This window comes from Penicillium coprophilum (genome assembly GCF_028826855.1).
Source record: "Penicillium coprophilum strain IBT 35676 chromosome Unknown utg000006l_segment0_segment0, whole genome shotgun sequence".
Taxonomy (NCBI): Eukaryota; Fungi; Ascomycota; class Eurotiomycetes; order Eurotiales; family Aspergillaceae; genus Penicillium; species Penicillium coprophilum.
The window spans coordinates 3,390,657-3,412,528 of NW_026622725.1; the positions used below are offsets into that span (position 1 = coordinate 3,390,657).

The 21,872-nt window shown below is 49.6% G+C and overlaps 7 protein-coding genes across 7 annotated transcripts; 1 reads left to right on the forward strand and 6 right to left on the reverse strand.

Annotated features, from left to right (window-relative positions):
• Positions 1-7: 7 nt before the first annotated feature.
• Positions 8-3,352, forward strand: N7500_010261 (cation-translocating P-type ATPase; the record flags this gene model as incomplete). Its single annotated transcript, XM_056681399.1, has 3 exons — positions 8-253; positions 329-594; positions 679-3,352. 3 exons carry the CDS (start codon positions 8-10, stop codon positions 3,350-3,352), a joined length of 3,186 nt encoding a protein of 1,061 aa, XP_056528781.1.
• Positions 3,353-4,226: 874 nt separating this feature from the next.
• N7500_010262 (J domain-containing protein) lies at positions 4,227-6,633 on the reverse strand (the record flags this gene model as incomplete). The annotated part of the gene is made up of 6 exons (XM_056681400.1): positions 4,227-4,381; positions 4,446-5,384; positions 5,440-6,097; positions 6,171-6,397; positions 6,464-6,548; positions 6,604-6,633. The coding sequence occupies 6 exons, from the start codon at positions 6,631-6,633 to the stop codon at positions 4,227-4,229; spliced, it is 2,094 nt and encodes a 697-aa protein (XP_056528782.1).
• A 2,528-nt stretch (positions 6,634-9,161) lies between these two features.
• N7500_010263 (uncharacterized protein) lies at positions 9,162-10,074 on the reverse strand (the record flags this gene model as incomplete). Its single annotated transcript, XM_056681401.1, has 2 exons — positions 9,162-9,693; positions 9,758-10,074. 2 exons carry the CDS (start codon positions 10,072-10,074, stop codon positions 9,162-9,164), a joined length of 849 nt encoding a protein of 282 aa, XP_056528783.1.
• Positions 10,075-12,610: 2,536 nt separating this feature from the next.
• N7500_010264 (CDP-diacylglycerol--inositol 3-phosphatidyltransferase) lies at positions 12,611-13,646 on the reverse strand (the record flags this gene model as incomplete). Its single annotated transcript, XM_056681402.1, has 3 exons — positions 12,611-12,946; positions 13,013-13,389; positions 13,460-13,646. The coding sequence occupies 3 exons, from the start codon at positions 13,644-13,646 to the stop codon at positions 12,611-12,613; spliced, it is 900 nt and encodes a 299-aa protein (XP_056528784.1).
• Positions 13,647-14,304: 658 nt separating this feature from the next.
• ptcA (type 2C protein phosphatase PTC6) lies at positions 14,305-16,026 on the reverse strand (the record flags this gene model as incomplete). Its single annotated transcript, XM_056681403.1, has 2 exons — positions 14,305-15,911; positions 15,966-16,026. 2 exons carry the CDS (start codon positions 16,024-16,026, stop codon positions 14,305-14,307), a joined length of 1,668 nt encoding a protein of 555 aa, XP_056528785.1.
• A 664-nt stretch (positions 16,027-16,690) lies between these two features.
• N7500_010266 (putative RNA splicing factor (Pad-1)) lies at positions 16,691-18,522 on the reverse strand (the record flags this gene model as incomplete). Its single annotated transcript, XM_056681404.1, has 4 exons — positions 16,691-16,949; positions 17,000-17,479; positions 17,540-17,848; positions 17,900-18,522. The coding sequence occupies 4 exons, from the start codon at positions 18,520-18,522 to the stop codon at positions 16,691-16,693; spliced, it is 1,671 nt and encodes a 556-aa protein (XP_056528786.1).
• A 1,135-nt stretch (positions 18,523-19,657) lies between these two features.
• On the reverse strand, positions 19,658-20,848 carry N7500_010267 (fatty acid alpha-hydroxylase; the record flags this gene model as incomplete). Its single annotated transcript, XM_056681405.1, has 2 exons — positions 19,658-19,811; positions 19,866-20,848. 2 exons carry the CDS (start codon positions 20,846-20,848, stop codon positions 19,658-19,660), a joined length of 1,137 nt encoding a protein of 378 aa, XP_056528787.1.
• Between the last annotated feature and the right edge of the window lie 1,024 nt (positions 20,849-21,872).

The window sequence follows — 21,872 nt, forward strand, 5'->3', positions numbered from 1 at the left end:
TTCTCCAATGCCAGTCGAGAAGCAAGGCATCCCTCCCGACTCTGGGTCGGGTGGTAGCCCGCTAAGCCAGCCGGCTCACACGCTTCCTTATGAAGCTGTGATCAAGGAACTTGATACTGGGCTGGATGAGGGTCTGGCTCCTGATGAAGCGAGTCGTCGTCTGCAGCAATACGGTCCGAATAAACTGGATGAAGGCGAAGGTGTGTCGGTGGTCAAGATTTTCGTGCGCCAGGTGGCCAATGCAATGATGCTAGTAAGGTTCACTATATCGTGTTGATAGTACGATATTCCTTCAAAGCTCTCCAGATCTAATATTTGGTCCATGCAGGTGTTGATCCTAGCCATGGCAGTCAGTTTCGGTATTCAGTCATGGATTGAGGGTGGAGTGATCTGTGCTGTCATTGTCTTGAATATCATTGTTGGATTCTTTCAGGAATACGCTGCGGAGAAAACTATGGAGTCGTTACATTCGCTGTCATCCCCAACAGGCACTGTCTCGAGAGGTGGGCAGACATTCTCAGTGCCGTCGGCGGACATCGTGCCGGGTGATATGATCGAACTCAGGACGGGAGATACCGTTCCAGCGGATATTCGGTGAGTTTCCTACCATGGGTCGATCTTCCATTTGGAAGTCATTAGCGCGATTGCTGGCCAATTTACTGACTGCCAGTACATCAGCCTGGTTGAAGCAGTCAATTTCGAAACCGATGAGGCTCTCCTAACTGGCGAGTCTCTTCCCGTCCAGAAGGAATGCGACTTGACGTTCAAAGAAGATACTGGCCCTGGAGATCGCCTCAATATCGCCTACAGCTCTAGCACTGTCACTCGCGGTCGTGGTCGTGGCGTGGTTGTCAGTACAGGCATGTACACTGAAATCGGTTCTATTGCCCTCGCATTGCGAGGTAGCGGTAACAAGCGTCGTCCCGTTAAGCGTGGTCCCAACGGAGAGACCAAGAAGCGTTGGTACGTCCAGGCCTGGAGTCTCACCTCGGCGGATGCCGTGGGTCGATTCCTGGGAGTCAATGTCGGAACACCCTTGCAGAGGAAGCTATCAAAGCTGGCCTGTTTACTATTTGGAATTGCCGTTGTGTTCGCTATTGTTTGCATGGCTGCAAATTCATTTAGCAGCAACACCGAAGTCATCATGTATGCAGTTGCAACTGGCATTAGTATGATTCCGGCGTGTCTGGTGGTGGTCCTTACTATTACTATGGCAGTGGGCACTAAACGCATGGTCGAACGGAACGTGATTGTTCGCAAATTGGACTCGCTGGAGGCGCTCGGTGCCGTTACAGATATCTGTTCCGATAAGACCGGTACGTTGACTCAGGGTAAGATGGTTGTTCAAAAGGCATGGATCCCGTCTCGAGGGACGTATTCCGTCGGTCCATCTAACGAGCCTTTCAATCCTACCGTTGGAAATGTCACCTTCGCCCCGGTACCTCCTTCGCAATTAGATCATGAGAAGGAAGGCACTGCTACGGACAACATAGAAGGCCTGGTCTCAGGGAACCGCCAGCTCGAAGACTTTCTGGACGTGGCCTCGATGGCCAATCTCTCTCACGTGTACAAGTCTGAAGAGGGCGAATGGAACGCGCGTGGTGAGCCCACAGAGATTGCCATTCATGTCTTTGCGTCGAGGTTCAACTGGAACCGCGACCGCTGGACCAAGGGACAAGGTACGATCAAGGGCCAGGGTACAGTGTGGCACCAACAGGCTGAATTCCCATTCGACTCAACTGTGAAGAAAATGTCTGTGATCTTCAGCAAAATCACCCCGCAGGAAACTCGCACAATGGTGTTCACCAAGGGTGCAGTGGAGCGCATCATAGACTCATGCACCTCTATTATCTGGGACCAAGATTCATCTACACCGGTGCCCATGACCAACGAGCACCGCGAAAAGATCCTCCAGAACATGGAAGAACTCGCTAAACTAGGACTTCGGGTCCTGGCCCTGGCTCATCGACCATACACCGCCCAGACACAACTGCTCGAAGATGCCGACCTGAATCGTGAAGATGTAGAGAATGATCTGTGCTTCCTGGGACTGATCGGGTTGTATGATCCTCCGCGCCCCGAAACAGCGGGCTCAATCCAAGCCTGCTACCGCGCTGGTATCGTTGTCCACATGGTGACTGGTGATCACCCTGGAACTGCCAAAGCAATTGCTCAGCAAGTAGGAATCCTTCCTACGAATTTCAATGCAGTGGCAGCTGATGTTGCGGACGCTATGGTGATGACTGCGAGTCAATTCGATAGACTCACTGATGAGCAGGTAGATAGGCTTCCTACCCTGCCTTTGGTGATTGCACGCTGTGCTCCACAAACCAAGGTACGTATGATTGACGCTCTTCATCGCCGTGGTCGCTTTGCAGCTATGACTGGAGACGGTGTGAATGATTCTCCTTCGCTTAAACATGCCGATGTTGGTATCGCTATGGGTCAAGCGGGCTCGGACGTGGCTAAAGACGCATCTGATATCATCCTGACGGATGATAATTTTGCCTCGATTCTCAATGCCGTCGAAGAAGGTCGTCGTATCTTTGATAATATTCAAAAATTCGTGCTTCATCTATTGTCAGAGAACATCGCTCAGGCCTGCACCTTGCTTATCGGATTAGCTTTCAAAGACGCTGATAGTCAGTCCGTCTTCCCTCTGTCGCCGGTCGAAATTCTCTGGATTATTATGATTACATCGGGTATGCCCGACATGGGCCTCGGAATGGAGGTGGCTGCCCCGGACATCATGAGCCGTCCTCCCCAGAGTAAACAAGGTATCTTCACCTGGGAGGTGATCATCGACATTCTGGTATATGGTATTTGGACCGCAGCGCTCTGCCTGGCAGCATTCTCTATCCGCATGTGGGGATTCGGCGACGGCAACCTAGCCCGCGGCTGCAACAAGGAGTGGTCCGAAGATATCAAAGACTGCGAACTAGTCTTCAAAGCACGTGCCACGACATTCGTGTGCTTGACCTGGTTTGCGCTGTTCCTCGCTTGGGAAATGGTCAATCTGCGCCGGTCGTTCTTCCGCATGCAGCCGAAATCCAAGAGATACTTCACGCAGTGGATGTACGACGTCTGGCGGAACAAGTTCCTCTTCTGGTCCATCATGGCTGGATGGATCACCATGTTCCCTATCCTCTATATTCCCGTTTTGAATGACGTCGTCTTCAAGCATAAGCCAATTACCTGGGAATGGGGTATCGTGGCGGTCGAGGCTGTTCTTTTCTTCATCGGAGTCGAGGCCTGGAAATGGGCTAAGCGAGTCTTCTTCCGTCGCAAGGCCCGAAAGTATCCGACGTTGAATACGTTGGGAGGTCAGGTGGACGTCCCGGAGCGACCCTAACGAATGCTTTCCCTGGTCCGACAAACGGGGCCGGGGAACAAATTACTTGGGAATGAAGTCACTAGGAAGGAAAGGAACGTGGGAGTCTGGGGTATCTGGAGGAGGCATGGGGGAGGCATGGGGGAGGCATGGGGGAAGCATGGAGGAAGCATGGAGGAAGCATGGAGAGGGTATGGAGAGGGCATGGAGGGGGCTGGGGGCTGGAGGAGGGCGGACTTGAAATTGATTATGGAAGTTTGGGCTTATGCGTTGGCTTATTTGGACTGCGTTGCCCCAAGCACTTTCTCACCGAACATGTACGTACGATAGGAGCATGTTCGACAAGCCAACAGTAGTTCATCGAAGCTCTATTTGCTGGGTCTTCAAACATAGAAGCATGTATGAGGTCAGTCACGTAATAGATAGACCGTACAACTATACAAGAGGATTTGAATTGGGAATGTGGCGTCTGAATAACTGTACCTAGAGTTTACCAAGTCGGGTAATTAAAGCCCTCAGATATAGAGGCTATGTACAGTCCGAGTATGGGGTGAAATATGAAAAAGATTGGATAAAAAGAGTCATCATTCACTCAAGACGTTTACCAGTTTGAACTAACCCGAAATTGACACAGGGGGTTATTGTATCACGATCATCAGGACCTGTAGACTTACGATAGCTTGTTTCCCAGAGCCACAGGTTTTAAACAGCGCATTACATCGCCATATCCAAGTCCATAGCTACCCGATGAAAAAGAGTTTAATTTGAGAAAACCCTAGAACGCCTTAAGGGCAAAAGTAGGTCTAAACCCAGGCAAAGGGCAAGGCCAATGCCACACATACACATCCCACAAGCTGTGGGTACAATCAAATCAATCAATGCATGAGAAAGGGAATCAATCCTCGTCTTCGGTCTCTGTGTTGGTGTCGCTGGTGTCGCCAGCGTCGCCGTCGGTATCACTTTCGCTAGAATCGTCGGAATCCTTATCCTTCGACTTCTTCTTGGGCGCTTGGCCTGTCTTGATCGCCTGCATTTGGCCGGCGATTGAGTCTGGAAAAACAATGTTAGTAAATGGACCAAATAGTTTGGTGGGTAGTAGCTAAGATGAACTTACCCTCGTCTGGCTCGCTAATGTCGTCTTCCTCTTCCACGGCAACTGCCTTGGCAGGATCGTCGATGTGCAGGGTGATTTGGGCCGTGTTGTCAAGACCCAGGTAGCTGTCACAGATCATGTGAAGGATAAAGGTGAAGTCGCCGACCTGCGGGGGAGCCTGGAACTGCATCTTGAGGGTTTGGACGTTAAATGTGGGCTTGCCGGCCTCGTCGAAGATCGGCTTGTCGAATGTGGTAAATGTGAATGGTGGCACAGCCATCTTGCCCTGCTTGCCGTCTGCGAGGAAGATGTTCCAGCGTGGGGAGTGGTCGCGTGCTAGGTACGGTGCGTGGGCAAGAGGGGGCTGGATGGTTTCGATCTTCGACTCGACCTTCTTGCCGTCTACCATCTTCGTGGCGCGGTTCTTGGCTGGCTTGCGACCCATCAGAGCTTCCAAGTCGTCCTCGTCGGGGTCGATGTCCTCGAGGTCGAGCGGGTTTACTGGCGGCACAGATGTGCTGCCGGGCGGGATGAAGCGAGCCTTGACTACCAGCTGTACCAGACTGCTGGGTGTGATCACCTTTTCTCCCATAACCTTGAAGAAGATCCGCTCGGGTTGGAGCACGGGCAGTTGCTTAGCAACGGACACGGCGTCGGTATATTGCTTATCAGAGAGAAGACCAGCACCGACAGTAAGTTTGCGTCGTTGAGCCTCTGGCAGTTCCATGTACCTTTGAACACTGAGGTGCTCTTTGGAGTCTTCGCCCTCTATGGACTTGACAATGGCATCGGTGAAGTTGGGAAGTTGCAGCAGTGGTGATGAACCAGGGGGCACAGCCTGAATGAGATTCTGGGCAGTCTTGAAAGCACCAACGATTGGTCCGAGGTTACCAAATGCGAGCGAAATAGCAGTGAAAGCTTCAGTGAGAGCAAGGGCGACAGGAGCTGCTTCATATTTTTCTGCGGAGACTCAGTTAGTGGTATTTTTCGGAAAACAACTAGAGGCTTTTCTTACCAGCATCCAGAGAGGCATCGTCAAGATCAATTCGGCCAAGATAAGCCCACAGCAAAGCCAGAGCCTTCCGACGAGAGGAGCTATCCAACTGCTTCAGCGCCGCACGATCCTTGGCCGTAAGGAATGAGTCATCATCTGCCAGCACCCGTTTCTCGAGCTTAGCCAGGCCAGCCTCGCCCCGAGCACCCTTGAGCATATCGTTAAATTCCTCGCCGGAGGACAAAGCGCTGATGATTCCACCTTCGGTGATATCCTCCTTGTACTCGCGGAAAATGTTTCCAGCGCTGGCAACAAGAACTCGCTCCTTGGTGTAGCGCTGAGATCCATACCACCACTTGCCGACGATATAAGGCAGAAGGACACCCAAAAGGGCACCATAGACCATCAAAACATATTTACCATTGCCATCCATGACAATGAATTTGGGAAGGGCAATACCAATGCTGAAACTCTGCTTGCCGTCGGGGTGGCCGAATTGGAGGTAGTTATTCCGGACCTCCTCATCAGTGAGGGCTTTATAAGCCTTGGTGAGTTCTACGAAGCGCTCGTTGAGCGTTTCCATAGTCTCATTCTTTGAGGGATCAGGGCGGATTTTATCGGGGTGGTAGATCAAAGACATGCGCTTGTAATGTCTGGAGATGGCTTTCTCATCTGCGCTCTATTTTCGGAATTTAGTCAATTGACATCCTCTGGTTGTATTGGAATAGCACGCGCCGAGCTGGAGAACTTACCCTCGAGACACCCAAAATATCATAAGGGTCGTATGCCTTCGCCACAGTCCTGGAGGTGACGGCAATCAGGTAGACCATCCATGCCATTACAGCATATCCAACGATGACCGTGATAATGCGCTTAATTCGGCGCTCTTTGCGCAGGCGCTTGCGCTTCTGCGCGTCGATGAGGTCCGCATCTTTAGGTTTGAAATCGGATTTGATGCGGGGAGCGGTATTCTCAAGCTCTGTAGGTCACATAAAATGGTTAGAGCCTATAAGGCACACCTGGTTAGAGTCTTTCCACAGCTCACCTTTGCTAGGTCGTAGGAGGTTATAGGTGAGAGGGAGAGTGACCAGGCCGGTCAAAGTGAGGATGAAGAAGGGGAAGAATTGTCCCTGAAAGGTCGAGTTAGCGTTACTGTGTCTTGGGTGGATCAGATCCCATCCTTACCTGCTCATCATAGGTATAGTCTGACGACATCCTGCGGCGGGTTCAGGGTACAGACAGCGGTGGCCGCTGGCCGCGGAATTTAAAGATCGTGTTGCACAGGGCTGTTGACAGTAGCCACTTTGGACGGTCAAGAGAACGCTTTAGGATTGTAGAAATTTAACCAAAGCCTAATTAGAGCCCAAAAGCCTGGCCCACAAGAAACAAAGGAGTGATGAAGGGAGAGTCAATATCGCGCTTCCTGATCTGGTGATGACCGTGTCCTCAAGCAAGGACCACTTACCGCCTGCCTTAAGTGGGACTCGATACGTGGCAGTTCCTTTCAAGTGGCACAGGCGGTGAGACACGGATCACAAGCATCTGATCTACAGACTCCTACCTACTTCTATTGTCCTATGTTACTCTATCTTCTTTATAATCCGTTTTGGCCTTTTTTGTTTCAAATATGTTCATAAATTTTGGTGTGAATGCGCTCAAGGCTGCATATATACTGATTAAATACACTCTAAAAGAGCTACAGAGGTCATATCCAATCGAATCCACATGCTGCAGCCTTATCCATTTCCTTTCAGTATAGGAGTATAGACAGAACGGATCCATCGCGCACAGTTCTCCCCTCATGATCAAGATAACCAAGACCCTCCCCCAGTCTGCCCAGAAAAGGAATTCAAGCATCAACGACTCAAGGTCGGACGCAAACTCAACCAATCAAGACAAATGGATAGAAAGTATCAGTCAGAAAATGCCTATGACTCATTTTCTCGTGTGTGCGATAGTATCGGTGGACCAAAATCCACATGGCCCGGGTCAAAAAGGACCAATCCAATGCCTCGAGACATCTTCATTGCTGCAAGTCGGGGACCCGGGGTAATCCATGGATTCTGGCGTTCTTGCCACTTTGTGGTGTGGGCGCATTTGCAGTGGGTGACAGAAAACGCAGGGCGTCACATTGTCGATTCATTTTCGATGGCGTTTTTGTTTGTTTTGTTGGTCGAATGCGGATTCATAAGCGTCGCAAATTCGTAAAATCGTTTTGGTGTTTTGTTCTTTTTTGTTGACTGGGTATAAAAAAAAAATAGGGTTGCGAAACAGTCCGGTTAAGTTTCCAGGACGAAATCTTCCGACATTCAATCTCCAAGGGCATGGCCACTCGTTCTGAAAGAGGTGTCAGGATTGATGTTTTTTTTTTAAATGAATCGGAATTGAGTGATACTCACGAGTCGATGTAGTCGAGTCCGCCGAAGTACTCCAGCATCCGGTAACAGAGGCTCACGTCGTCGCCCGGCTCTCCGCCGAATAGACGACACTGCGCTTCTTCCATTCCACCTGATTCCAGTCGCAAAGGGCGCTCAAGGGTCTGCCAGGCTGTATTCCCATAGTGCCATGATGGGGCGAGGGTGATTGCCGGAGAACCGCGTGAGATGCATGCTTCAGGAGAGTTGTCGGCAGACACAAGATTGCAAAAACTATTCTGGGGTGTTCGAATAGATGTGATTGCCACAGGCAAGGTCGGATGTTGAGCGAGAACAGTGATAGAGCGGGTTGAACGACGAGGTGCGGCGTCTGTTATGCCTCTGGCCCATTCTCAGAAGTCACAAGTATCGCAATTTGGACAGGAAACCACTTTTTTTGGGGAGGGGGAGAGACCATCACCTCCTGAAAAGGATGAGATGAGGTAGGGAATAAGAAATCAAATGCCATGAGGGATTTCCTTTATAGAGTAAGTGAGTCACTTAAAGGAGAGAAAAATTCCCAGACCCACCTTGGGTGGGACCATCCCGAGATCACCTTGTGTGATCACCTTATGGCTGAAAAAAATGGCGCCAGCTCCCACAAGGTCCTGCACTAATTCTGATTGGATCGAATATCGGAAAGGCGTGATACCTCTTGTCAAATGACAGCTTGACTATCGCGTCATTCGAGATTGCTCAGAAATGAGTAATTATTTGACTCTAATTGCTACCTATGTGATTCACATTGGAAATTGCGATTGTAAAAATAAAAATTCGAAACAGGAAAAATTGAAACGTCAAATGACGACAGGCTCCATAATGAGGAAATTCCCCCAGGCCGGATTATCCAAGTACTGCCGTGCGGACCGAAGGGCGATCGCATCAGGCAACAAAGAGTTTCCCGATTTCACCCTAAACCACCCTAACCCACCCTAGACTACATACGGAGTACCCTAACGCACCCTATAATAGCACCCTAAATCGTCGAGTCATGCAGGGTCCCGGAGCCTTCGTCAGTCTCCGGTTACTTTAGGCAATTTGGGTAGCAAGGGATAGTCAAATTTTTACACCTTGCAGAGAAGAACACGTGTGCAACGTGGAGAAAATTTCAGATGCCTAGCCCAGGCAAGAACTTTTGAGTCATTTAGGTTATTAGTTTTTCTCGGATATTCGGGGACCTGAAAGAGATCATTGACTATTGACTCAGATTGAAATAATTGATGGGGTGCCTGATCTGTGAGGATCCTAAATATAGCCAGGCTGAAACCCCCTTTGACTCCTTTGACTCCTTTTACTCCCTCGAGACAAACAGAGCAAACAGAACAAACACTAAACAAATGCAAACATCTTGATTTCTAGACTCTCCCTTGCAGCAGAGTCACTATATTCCGGGTCAACAAACGCAGTATGCGGTACTGTGAACCCTCCCTCGTCCACTTTTGAGCTATCAAATTGCATAAAGACGAGAGGTTCATTGGGGTGTTGACCGCTGAGATAACACCACCTCTGATTCGGACTAAATGCATACCGCCCAAGTTCATTCCACCCGCTTGGCAGCGTTAAACGAGTGGGCACTCCCTCGTCTTGGATACTAACGGAGCTCCAGTCACAAACCGCGAGGGGATCTCTCTGGATAGTTTTCAGCGGTCGCCAGACATTGATAATCAGGACCCGGCCAGCAAGGAGATGAGTGCGCTCCTGCTCATCCGGAACAAGCGTCTTCAAATAGTGGAGTGCACCTGTCGGCGTAAAATCCGAGTGCACGTCGTGCGCGGGGGCGCGGTTGTTCGCGAGCCTGGATGTGTCTGCTGCGAGACATCGGACCCGATGTACAAATGTGACTGTCTTAGTAGCACCAGTTCTGTGAAATCGTTCAGCTGCTTCAATCACAAGACACGCATGATTATTCTGGGAGTTCTACTGACAATTTGCGAACTAACTCTTCGGTCTTTGGAATGATGGTGTCCTTAATATGCGTCTCGTTCGAGGCCTTGTCGAGCTCGGGCATTTCGTGTGACAGGTATACGAATCCATTTTTGTCAAGTGTGTAGGATGATTCCTTTCCTCGGATATCCTGGATCTGCACCCGATGCTTCTCATGTGAGGCGTGCATGTTCTTGTTTTCCCCCTCTGTTTTATCATTGGGAAAGCCAACTTGGACACAGTTGTCGATATCTGGGCGTCTCCAGAAGCGGAGGTCTGCGTCGACATGCTTGGCTATATATTTGCTGTGGTCTCCCATAGTAAGTATTTAATATCGGTATCGATGGCGAGGACTGATATGTTCGTTCAAAAAGAACAATGCTCGGGTCCACAGTTGGGGGGTAGGCTTATAAGTACCTGCGTCGTAGAGAGCCAGCCACCAATCAAGACATTTCGGTGATTTCAGATCCGATTAATGTACATAAACCGAGGTATAGAGACTAACACTATGTACAATGTATAGGGGTTGAACGGGGCGTTATGCTCGCTTCTAGGTTAATCAATGCCCAATGGAGGCATACATACGAGTACGAACCCGAAGCAGAGATCCTCGGCGCATGATTTTGAGATGCGCAAATCTGGGGTTCGTCTTCTTTGCACGTCACTCGTTCTGATGGTGAATATAGTGCAGATTTTGTTAATTGCTAGTCTATCTATGGCTTGGTGCGATACCTTCAATATATATAGTCATGGAGAGTGAAACAAGGATAGCAAGAAAGCATATAGATTCAGCCAGTTGAGCTACCGTGTAAATTATTTCAGTAAATGGAAACCTCGTGCGCAGGTGAGGATGGCTAATATATCTCACTCACACAAGACCGTCAGTGAACCCATGATACAGAACTAGCTCTAGACGTGAAATATATCTACACTAACGAACCGCCCCAATGACCGGAACAAAAAGAAAACAGTACATCAATTTGTGTAGCTTGAATGGATTAGGTGGAATAGGTACATTCCCCTCGTTTGCTCTTGAACGCGGTCAAATTGCTGAGGCTCTGCCTCTGGCAGAACTACGTGTACTCCTTCTTTCCATCGACATTTCTTCCCTCTCTTCCCTATCCCTCCTCTCTCTTGCATATCCAAAAGTCTGTCTCAATAAATCCAGTTCCGAAGGTATTACTTCTTCCTTTTCTCCCCCATTTGTAAGACTTATTAACCCACCCCGGAAATCCCAGTTCCTATTGCCTGTCTCTAGCCCGCAAGGAGAATCCTCCCTACAAGCGAGAATACAGAGTGAAAGAGCGCCCAGAGAGCTGCACCCAAGTCCCCAAAGGGATCAGAAGAGCGCGAGATCCAGGCAAATGAAGCTCTTACCTACGATATATGACGCAGGCTGGGAGAAGATTCCCTTATGATTTTTGGGACCGCTTGTTTCTCCCACTCTTCATCCAAAAAAAGAACAAGAAATCCTCAAGGAGTATTCGACGATGACCACCTGTCCCAGGCGCAAGAGCATGCCGCCATTATATAACCCAACGCCTTGACATCAAACGACAACGATGACCTTATATATGATCGTTCCTGGTTCTCGCCTCTTCAGCAACACTCTGTCATCCCTATACAAAATGCCAAATGCTTTTGGGATCCCAGAGTCAATCACGCCTCGCAAAAGACCGCGCAGGTCGACATAGGTTGTTTAAAGCCGAAGTGTGATTGCAACCGAAGGGAAGATAAGCCGCCCGTTCCAAAATTGATGGACCTGTAAGTTTCAATCTTACTTCGCCGAGTTTCTAGATGGTTGCTAATCCACTGCAGGAGGTGGCATGGTCCACTGTTCAAGATATCCCTAATGTCCGGGCAGAGCAACGGGGTTCGAAATTCTGTGATCACACCTGGTACGTTCCCGAGAGCTGGGTTTGCTACACAGTAGGCTAGTTGCTTTCAATTGCTAATCACGTTATTAGAATTTGAAGCTAGGGATGTTCAGTCACGAAACTCGCGTGTGATATACTCATGTCAAAGATAAACTTATAGTGATTTGATGAGATAAAGGAACATTGGAAGCGATGACTGGCCACTACTGAGTTAAGGAGGGTACCTTGATCCAACTACACAGTCCTTTGTTGTTCGTTCTGTTATTTAGATTTCATCTCATACGTCCAGATTGACTGTACGATTCTCCCACCTGATAATAGCAACTTTTTGTCTATGTATGATGGAAGTTCTTAGATCCAGAATAAGGACTTGGAAAAGCGCAATAGCTAAAACTCAAGGGACCAGTCGCCGTTGATAAAAAGTCAACAAGAAATCGGTAATATCAAGTATCGGAAGCAAGATTCCACGGCTATCGTTGACTAGATTCTCCACCCGGTCATAAGTAGAGTCAAATACAAGAGCAATGCATTAAATGATGTATAACGGCGTTAATGATGAAAAAACCGGCAGGGGCAATGAGGAAAAAGAGAACAAGATTGAAGAACCAGGCCATAGACACAAAGCCCGAAAGAGGAGAAAAAGGTAAATGGAAAGAAAGAAAAGCGAAGGGAAGAGTAGAAGAGAAGAAAATGGCAAAAAAAAAGAAAAACACAACCCGCGTGTGTACTGTACAGGGTCCCCGGATCCGGACCATGCCTGACCACCAAAAGCCATAAGTCCTGTCTAAGACGCGTATGAACAGGATCCAACTACCATATCAACCACTCCCCTAGGAAGAAAGAGACAGCTTCTAGCGCTGTCTGCTTGCGCATCCCCGAAAACACAGACCGTAGCTCCAAAGACATGCATGACAAGTAGGAAGGAATCGGAAAATTCGACTAGCTACTGTGTAGCTTCCACGCAGTAGTTCCAACCCTTTAGTTCTTGCGGTTGGATCGGCGAGCAGCGAGATCGCCCTCGGCGAGCCACTTGCTGGCATTCACCATCTGGACGACGTTGACAAACTGCTTGAAGGCCATGATGGGGAACGAGATGCCGGTGATGATCCACGGCCAGGTGCTCTCGAGCTTGTTGGCACGCGCCATTTCGAGGGCAGCTGCGCTCCAGGGGCTGGCGAAGATGCTGGCTGCCTCAGGTTGAACAGGGTTTCCGGGCTGGAGGAGCGACGGGGACAGGGTCGGCGAGGAGAAAGACAAGAGGTACAGACCGATGAAGAAGGCTTCGTTGGCGGTGCAGCAAATGAACAAAACGGTCTAATAAAATGTTGCGGATAAGCTTGGGGGGGGACGCAAAATCAGTTCAGGGTGGAGGCCTCTTACCTTGCTGGTGTAGTACTGGTACATAATCCAGCTACGGTTGGGATCGACCTTCTTATGGCTCTGGCTGGATCCACCCATGCTCAGAGTAGCGTACATGTGCATGTAGTGGCTGGCCAGGTCCAAGCTGATGAGACCTTGGAAAATGATAGCCCACCGGGGCCAGGCGGAGCTCAGGAAGACTAAAAGACACGCGGTGGTGCATCGGTCGGTCACCATGTCCAGCACTGCACCGAAGGTGGTAGATTGATGGAAGTATCGTGCTGCATAACCGTCCAGGCCGTCCAGCAGACAGGACACCGAGTAGAGGAAGGAGCAGGTCCGGGGGTGGAGGGGCATGTAGTATAGGGAGGCGAAGGTCAAAAAGACTCGGGAATATCCTGAGAACGTGTCAAATTTTGAATCATATAGCAACTCGAAGCTTCAAGCCACATCAGCGGGGCATCCTACCGATAAGATTCGGAATGAAAAGGAAGATGTTTTCCTTGTTTTCTTCACTCTCTTCCCGTGCGGCGGATCTGGCCCTCTTCTTGGATGAGGCGCGCTTTGAAGGGGTCGATACGGAGCCATTCTCATATGAATCTTCACTCTCCTCAGCAGCGAGTGAAGCCTTTTGTCGCCGTGTTCTTGCGCTCATTGTGAAAAGGGATGTGACTGAAGTGTTCTCGTATAGGTCGGGAGGGACGTATTGATAGCGAACAAGTCTAGGCACTGTCAGCTTTGGAGGGGTTGTACAGATGCAGCAGAGATCCCCGGATGGAAATACATACCGTGTTAGCGAGATAAGAATAAAGGAATTCCTTCGGGATAAGGATAGGAGTGCCCAGGGAACAAGGAGAAATTTCAACGATAAGAGATAAGCACGCTTTGTGAACACGCACTTGAAACCCTTGAGGCGTTCAATGAAAGTAAATCGAGAAAAAAAAGAAGGGATGAAGGAAGGAAAAAGGAAGAAAGAGAAATTGTGGAATGCCCTGCGGATTACGCGGAACCTTGGAAGACTCCAGTGAGCTTTCCCCACGCGGTCCACTTGGAGATGATCGTGAGATACTTGAAACACATAATGAACTTGGACGAACTTGAAACATGTCATGGATATGTTGTACATCGAATTTCAACAGATTGCATATCTTTAATCTGAACTACATCATGACCTTGGAAAAGTTTGTATAATGATCTTGTATCGCGTCGATGCTTTCTTATTCACAAAACACCATTGATTATGTACGACCAGTCTAGTGGCCGAAAAAAAATTATGTACAGAACATAATTCCCAAATATACAAGAGACCCAATTCACGTCCGTGACCTGCGCGGATCAGTGGCGTCCTGTCGACGCCACTCGCGAGACTCCTTAGTACCCATACTACCAACGCCGCCCTCAAGACGACGCTCCCAACCACCAAGGCGAATTACAAGACAGGTAGCATTGTCACCTTCTTTAGTGACCTCGGTCGAGAAATTGACCACGTCACGCGCCCCTTGCTCTGGCGTCTTGGATTCCTTCACGATATCAACGATCTCCTGGTCAAGCAATGTCCCGCTGATACCATCGGATACCATAACTAAGAACGAGAACTCGGCCGGGCCAATTTCTATGCGCTTGAGTTCAGGCTCAGCAGAGACTCCAATGCGTTTGGACTGGACATCGCCAAAGGCACGTGTGTTGGCTAGCCCGCTCATACGTTCTTCGCCGAAGGAGTCTGTTACAAAGGTTGTGGCATACCGTCGGAGTCGGGTTGCCTCGATCGGCGAGGAGGGGTGGTGGTTTGATGTGATGGGAATGACTTCGCCAGTTTCTGTTGAGCAGAGAAGCATGCGCGTGTCGCCGACATGGGCTACTAGGAGGCTTGATGGGGCGATGGGGTGCCAGAAGGGGGTTGGCGTCGGGGTCGAGATCATAGCGACACTGCCGGTGCTGCCACCCTTGAACCGGGCGCTACCGCCAATCTTGGGAGACCGGGTCATGCTAGGCCTATACAAGATTTCATCGTCGTTCAGAGGCCTCTCGGCTTGAACTAGATCATCGTCTCGCTTCGCTGCTTGAGCATTGACAAAGTCTAGATCCGCACGCAAGAAGGCGTACTCAACGACTTCCTCGATGGAGATGTGGTTTTCAATACGCGGATCGGTAGACTCGGTGCCATTGTAGGCGAAATGTGGCGGCTTAAATCTCCTGAAGTAGCCACCGACTACTCGTCTCCAGGTCTGCACAAGGTGTTTCTCTAGGTCTCCGATTCTGCGTCGGTCGCCCTCTTGCATTACAGGGAGTTCGCTGGTAGCGGGTGGGACTTCGGCACCAGGTCGTAAGCTGGACCGTAGTTCGATATCAAATGCCGCATTCTGGATATACTCGTGCAGATAGTCCCTCAAGAACGAGCTACACTCGGATCCGCCATGGCCATCAAAGACACCAAAATAGAAGACTTGTGGGTCTCCACTAGCTGTTTCCGCACCGCGCGACTCCCGAGGGTGGGCTAAAGGATCTTGTTTGTTGGGCCGTCTAATCGTGAGCGAGGCTGGAGGTCGCTTCGCAAAAGCGGGGATATCAATGACGCCGGCTTGGTACGTGTCTTCATTCGACGGGCGGGTTCCGCGGGAAGTGACAGCACCGAAATGGTGTTTCGCGTTGCGGAGTGGAATCCGGACGACTGTCGTCTCACGGTTCGTTAAAGCTTGGAAAGTAGCTGGCGATTGTTGAATCTCTCCAGTGTGAGGTATAGAGGCAGAGCGAGGAAGCTTATGAAATGACGACGACGGACCACGGGGGTCCGGATGAAGCGAGGACGACGGCAGGTGGGTGACAAAGTAATCGCGGAATTGTGGCTGCTTCCTAAATGTTGAATGGCCGGGCGGCACAGACTCGGTACTGTAGCATCGCGCTCGACATAGGAGAGCTGAGCCTAGGCTGTGTTAGGTCAAGGATATTCGTAGATAAGCAAGTAGCTTGCACGTACTGTAACAGTCGCCCGAGGTCCAGACCCGGCCTGTCACTCGCCTGGCTGAAAGGAGAGTCATTGGCCCATCGAAGTACAGTTAAGTAGCAGGGAAGAATCGAAGGTTGAAAGGACTGTGGGGAGAACATATCCTGGCCCGAGCGTCGGCAGATAAGAGGACTCGGCCGGCACACTCGTTCCGCCCGATAGCTCTCTAAGTGCCGCTCCAAGGTTATGTACCTACATGTATGAGGAGGCATGTTTGCAATTGCCGATTAAAATTACATACGCTGGTTCATGGTACTCAATTCAAGAAGTCCTTACACGATTCCTGTGAAGATCTTCAAAACTGTGAAAGAGTGGAAGAACAACATCTACATACACAAAGAAGTGGGTATCTTTCTCATTGAGCTCCACTTGGACTACATGTACTACAAGCAGGGTGAAATCTTCAATATTTGTAACTCCATTGACTACCTTGAAACTAAACAAACAGGGCAACAAGATGCTAAATCACGCTGCTAAAATCGATCATATCGGTAGCAAGGTCCACTTCTACCCACAGAAGTGGAAAAAGAGACAAAGGGCACACGGGAGTGGCCGAATAAAAAAAACAAACGGTGAAAGAGTGGCACCTACCGGGTAGTAGAGCCGTCCACAAGTCCAGGGAAGACGTTAGGAGGATCTGCCTTCGAAGATTGTGCCAGGTTAGATATCGAAAATCAAATGTACTCGGGGATGAGTATCTAGATAGCCTTAGTCCGGGAGAAGAGACTGCTGTAGACGGCGTCCACGACGGGTTGGGCGGTGATCTGTCTACCGCCAAAGTATCGGCCATTGAGGCCCTTGATGGCATTCTCACCACCTTGAACACGGTCGAACTTCAGGTAGATATCTCCCTGGGAACTGGCATCTAGTGAAATGTGAACAACGTGCCCGTATTTCTCCTCACACTCCGAGCGGACGTCCTCCTCCAGTTCCTTAATCCAGGATTCACCGGTCTCTCTGTAAGTCTGTTAGCGTTGGTTCTCTATGATGGATTTCAGGAAACTTACTCGGCGGGGTCAAACATGTTACGGAGCAAAACACAGCGACTAGCCATATTGACATTGATGGGAAGTGGCTTAGTCTCGGTCTTGGGTCGGAGGAACTTCTGACGGTCGTCGGCAGAAGGCTGGGGTTCATCTGTTCGTGCAAGCTTCCGCATCAACGCATCCCTAGAGTAGTTGTTGAAGTTCACACCAGCTACATCCGTGTCGTCGAGTGCACTAGCACCGGCACCCTTCTCGGATTCCCTGCCGCCAGCACGGTCAAAGTTGTTGGAACCTCCGGCTTGAACGCCACGACCTCCCTGACCGGAGAATGAGGAACCCTGGAAGTTTGATTGGTTTGTAGACGAAGCACCTGAGGGGCGATTGGCGTGCGAATCAGGGGTGAACTTATCATTGCCGAGACCGACCCGAATAGCTCGTCCAGCAAGTTCAAAGCCGTTCATCTTTTCCAGAGCATCTCGAGCTTGTTCGGGGTTGGAGAATCTGGTTAAGTTGGTTAGTGGAAACACCAATAACATGGTGGGACGGGGGGGGACAACTTACTGAACGAAGGCATAACCTTTGCTTCTACCAGTTTCGTCCTTTTGCAACTGAACAAATTCGAGCTCGCCAAATGGTTCGAAGACATTGGTGAGATCGTCTTCAGTAATGCTGAAATGGACGTTACCAACATAGAGTCTGTGGAATGGTGCGGTGTGCTGATTTCCTGCAGTAGCTTCGGGGTTGCGAGCTTGGCGGTTCTTTTCCGCTTCAGTCAGTTGCGCAATGATGGGGATTCCTAGGAGCATCTGGCCGGTAAGTCGGATTGCCTCGGTGACAGACTCCTCATTTTTGAACTCGACGTAACCGACACTATAAAGATGTTAGTAAATACTTATTTGAAGTAATCCTGTGAGAACATACCCTTTAGAGCGTCCGCTAACACGGTCCTTGACGATTTGAGCATCCTTAACGGGGCCGGCCTTTTCAAAGAAGTTAAACAGATCTTTGATCCTCAGACGAGCAGCAAGCTGCTGCACAAAGATAGTACGCCTATCACGTTCATCCTCATTAAGTTCTGGGGACTTGCGGCTAGAAGATCCACGGCGAGCATCATTGTCACGGCGGGGGTGTCTTTCTTCCTCACGCTGGCGGCGATTGGGCCGGTAGTGGCGATCATCATAGGGAGAACGGGAACGGGAACGGGCGCGACCTCCACCACGATAGAAGTCACCGCTAGAGCGGTAGTCGTCACGGTCACGGCGAGGACGGCGCCGCTCAGATTCGCGACTCTTGCTCCTCTTTCGGCTTCTAAGGCTTCCGTTAGCACTGGCAGTGTCGCTTTTCATGACTTCATCGCCCTCAAGATCTCGATCGGGACGGCGATCCCGGCTGTGGTCGCGGCGACGGCGTCTGTCGCGAGAACGATCATGGCGCTCGCTGGGGTCCACGCGAGAGTGGTCGTCACGGCCTTCGGAAGTGGTTGGGGCCTCGGCGGGGGCGGCCGCAGTAGACTCAAGGAGAGCCTCTACATCAAGTCCAGACATTTTGGGAGGTAGCCTGTCGTTGATTGGGGTAGAAGTAATGGTTGGGGTAGGGATATTGTCACTTTGTAGGGGTCAGATGGCGAAAGGAGACGCAGAGTTGGCTTTCGAACCCTTATGATGCGATGGATCAGCGGAAAATTCCGTTGGCTTCCGGCGCTTTTAGCGCGTTATGGTTGTTTCTTCCAAAGCCACGAATGCGGCAAATTCTCGAGGGGCTGTTGAAACAGTTGAGCGTTGGTATAATATTTAAATAATTTGGTTGGTCGCAAGGCCCAAGACGCTTGGGGCGGTGAATGCGACAGTGTCACGTGCGAGAATGGAAGATATTTCGTCGCCTTAAATCCAAGGCGAAGACGAAGAGTATTCGGCCTGAGGCCTGTAACGCACAAGCCAACTGGCAACCTTAACATCTTTACGGAGTAGACGGCTGCTCATGCGGCCTTATGATGTCTTACAGGTCTTTTCAGCGGTCTTTTCTAATACACATTTTTCTTAGATATCTTTGAGATAAAGTCCCTCGTTTCCAACCTTACAGGTAGATGGTAGAAAAAGGCAGAAAAAGCATACTTTGTGCAAGAGAATTTCCCATGTATAATTTCTGACTGACTTATACGGAGTACTTTTTCTATAATTACATATGTGGTATGCATGTAGATACCTAAATTAAGCAGAGTATTGAGAGGTTCTTTCTCTTCTGTTTGTGCCCTTCCCCTAGATGCCTAATGCTACAGAGGATTACTTCTCTTTCAGCTCACTGTGCCCTACAAGGCGGCAAGTGGCCACTTTAAATGAGTGGGTAAAAGTTCAGACAAGTAACTATGACAACAACTGCATCTAGCAGACATAGAGCACAGTGGATATGAATATAATTTTCTTGCATTATGATTAACGGTCATATACACTGATAAGTGATGTGTAAAAAAGAAAGGAATCAACTCCGCCTTGCATCTAGCACCATCACAATAGATGACATGACGGAGTCTATTGTACAAAAGTAGACCCTAAGACCAACCAGAAACTCCAGTAGCCAATGTACCTGAAGAGGACCGAAGAGTAGTGACCCGATCGTACTCGGCGTTAAATCGTGACTTGAGGACCAGTGAAAGCCCTGTAGCAATGCTTGGGTTCATTAGGCTCACTGAGCCTTGGTGCCCTTCAGAGCAGGAGATACCAGCTCGGTACCGAACACCTGATCCCAGAACCGACTAGTCACGCCAAAGCCATTTTCGAAATCAGCGAAATGGTGCTGGAGGTGGTACTTCTTGAGTTCCTTGTAGTACGAAGGAAGACTTAAGTGGTATTAGCGTGGGATTCATTGCATCAGGTTAAAGAGTTCAACTTACTTGCGGTGGTGCAGGAAGTAATGGGTGAGATCATAACAAATGTACCCGAAGATTCCGCCACAGAATACCGATGTAGCCGCGTACCAATTGTAAAAGAAGACTGCGTGTGCCAGCTTCCAGAATGGAGCAGCTAGAACCACAAACAGTGTCGGTGGCATGACAAGACGATATTTGTCCATCGGGAGGTAGTGGTGGATACCGTGGAGCAAGAAGTGCAGGGTCAGACCGACACGGTTGTCCGGAAGCCAGTGATCAATGTGGAAGAGGAACCGATGCATCAGATACTCGATCAGAGTCCAGAGACCCACGCCGCTAAGGAAGTAGGAGGCAGCGACGGGGGTGCTCCCCAGCCCGGCAGCTCCGACCGTGATACCGTAGCTAACCAGTGGCAACCAGACCATTGGCACGACGTACCACGCGGTTTTGCTGAGAGGCTCGAGGAAATTGCCGAACAGAGGAGCGGACTCTCCTCCCCGGTAGTGACGAGGTCGATGAATCTGTTCCAGATAGAACTCCTTGGAGAAGTTGCTGCGCCACAGCTGCATCAGAAGGGGCTTGTTCAAGTCTAAGAACTTGTGTGTTTTGTAGTCCTGGGTATAGTCGGTATCAATCGACAGGTCCTCCTCCCGGGACATCCCGGTGGTTTTGTAAACAGGACCAGAGTCGGTTTCGGTCACGGTTTCGATGATGGTAGTCGTTGTCGTGGTTTTGCTAGACACCGGCACATCCGAGACAAAACCAATGTGGCACTCGTCCAAAATTTCGTAGGCGGCATCGCTATGTTCGTGGGACATCTCGTCCTTCAGGATATCCTTCACATCCTTGCCGGCATACTCCAAAATGAGATCACCACCACCAGGGTGCGCGTCGAGGAAATCGGTGATGTCGTAAACGTTAGCTCCCAAGGTGATGTAGCACGACTTGGCCGTATCGTGGGATTGAACCTCAGCGGAGGTAAACGTCGGCATTACTCTCCCGGGCATGTTGGGCGGAGATATAGGGGAAGTTGAAAATAGGGAGGTGTAGAAGAAAACCCGGCGAGGCGGCAATAATAAGAATTAATCAGGGGCGTGGCGTGACACCAAAAAAACGAACCGAGGATCCGCCCGCTCCGGAGCCTTGGAAAATTTTGAATCGTCGACTTACAATTGGATCAGGCCACCTAAAAACCGCCCAGGTGGATCCATATCGGACTTGGATAGCCTATTGAATTATGTAGGTAATTATGCGCATATTGTACATCTTTTACTTGTGGAGCTTCTTCTTAGCATTCAAGAGAGGAAATTACGGTCTGGGCATAGCTTGCTAAGCCTTTAAGCTCCATAATCACATGATAGTACTCTGTATGCTCTCTTGTAGTATGTACTAGTAGCCTCTCGGTGCTGAATTCGCTTTGTTGTGACTCCATGCTCATGGATCTTTAGTCGGCAGATCTCGACATGATGGTGGTCATAGAAAGCTGTTTGCGACATGGATAGAAATATGAGAAGACGTGAAGATTAAGACCAAAGCATTGTCATTTTTCGGATATATGAAGTAGGTAGCAAAATTGAGTGAAATATATTGTATTGTCACATTCGTTCCTGCTGGAAATCCCTATGTTCAAAAAGCCTGTAAGCCAAGGGATCCTGGATGTTGCCATTCAACTAAATAGACAAAGACTTCTCGGAGAGTGGACACCTATTGGCATCGCTGTTAATTAGCTCCAAATGTGGCTGTATCTCACATCTCTCAAAGGTTTTGATTCACTGAAACCATATATATGCAGGAGGCGAGTAAGAAGATGTGGTCTTTGAATGGCTGATGATAGAGAGCACTCATTACTAAAAGCTACCTAATAAGAACAACTATTCAGTACCAGTTATCGATGCAGCATGTCCATATACTCGGACTTAATAACCTGTCATGTAACCTGCATACTACTCGAACAAGATCAGATATTATAGTCCCGGGGTCAGATATAGCGAGGGTCATCGCACATAGGCTATGCCCAGATAGGCATAGATA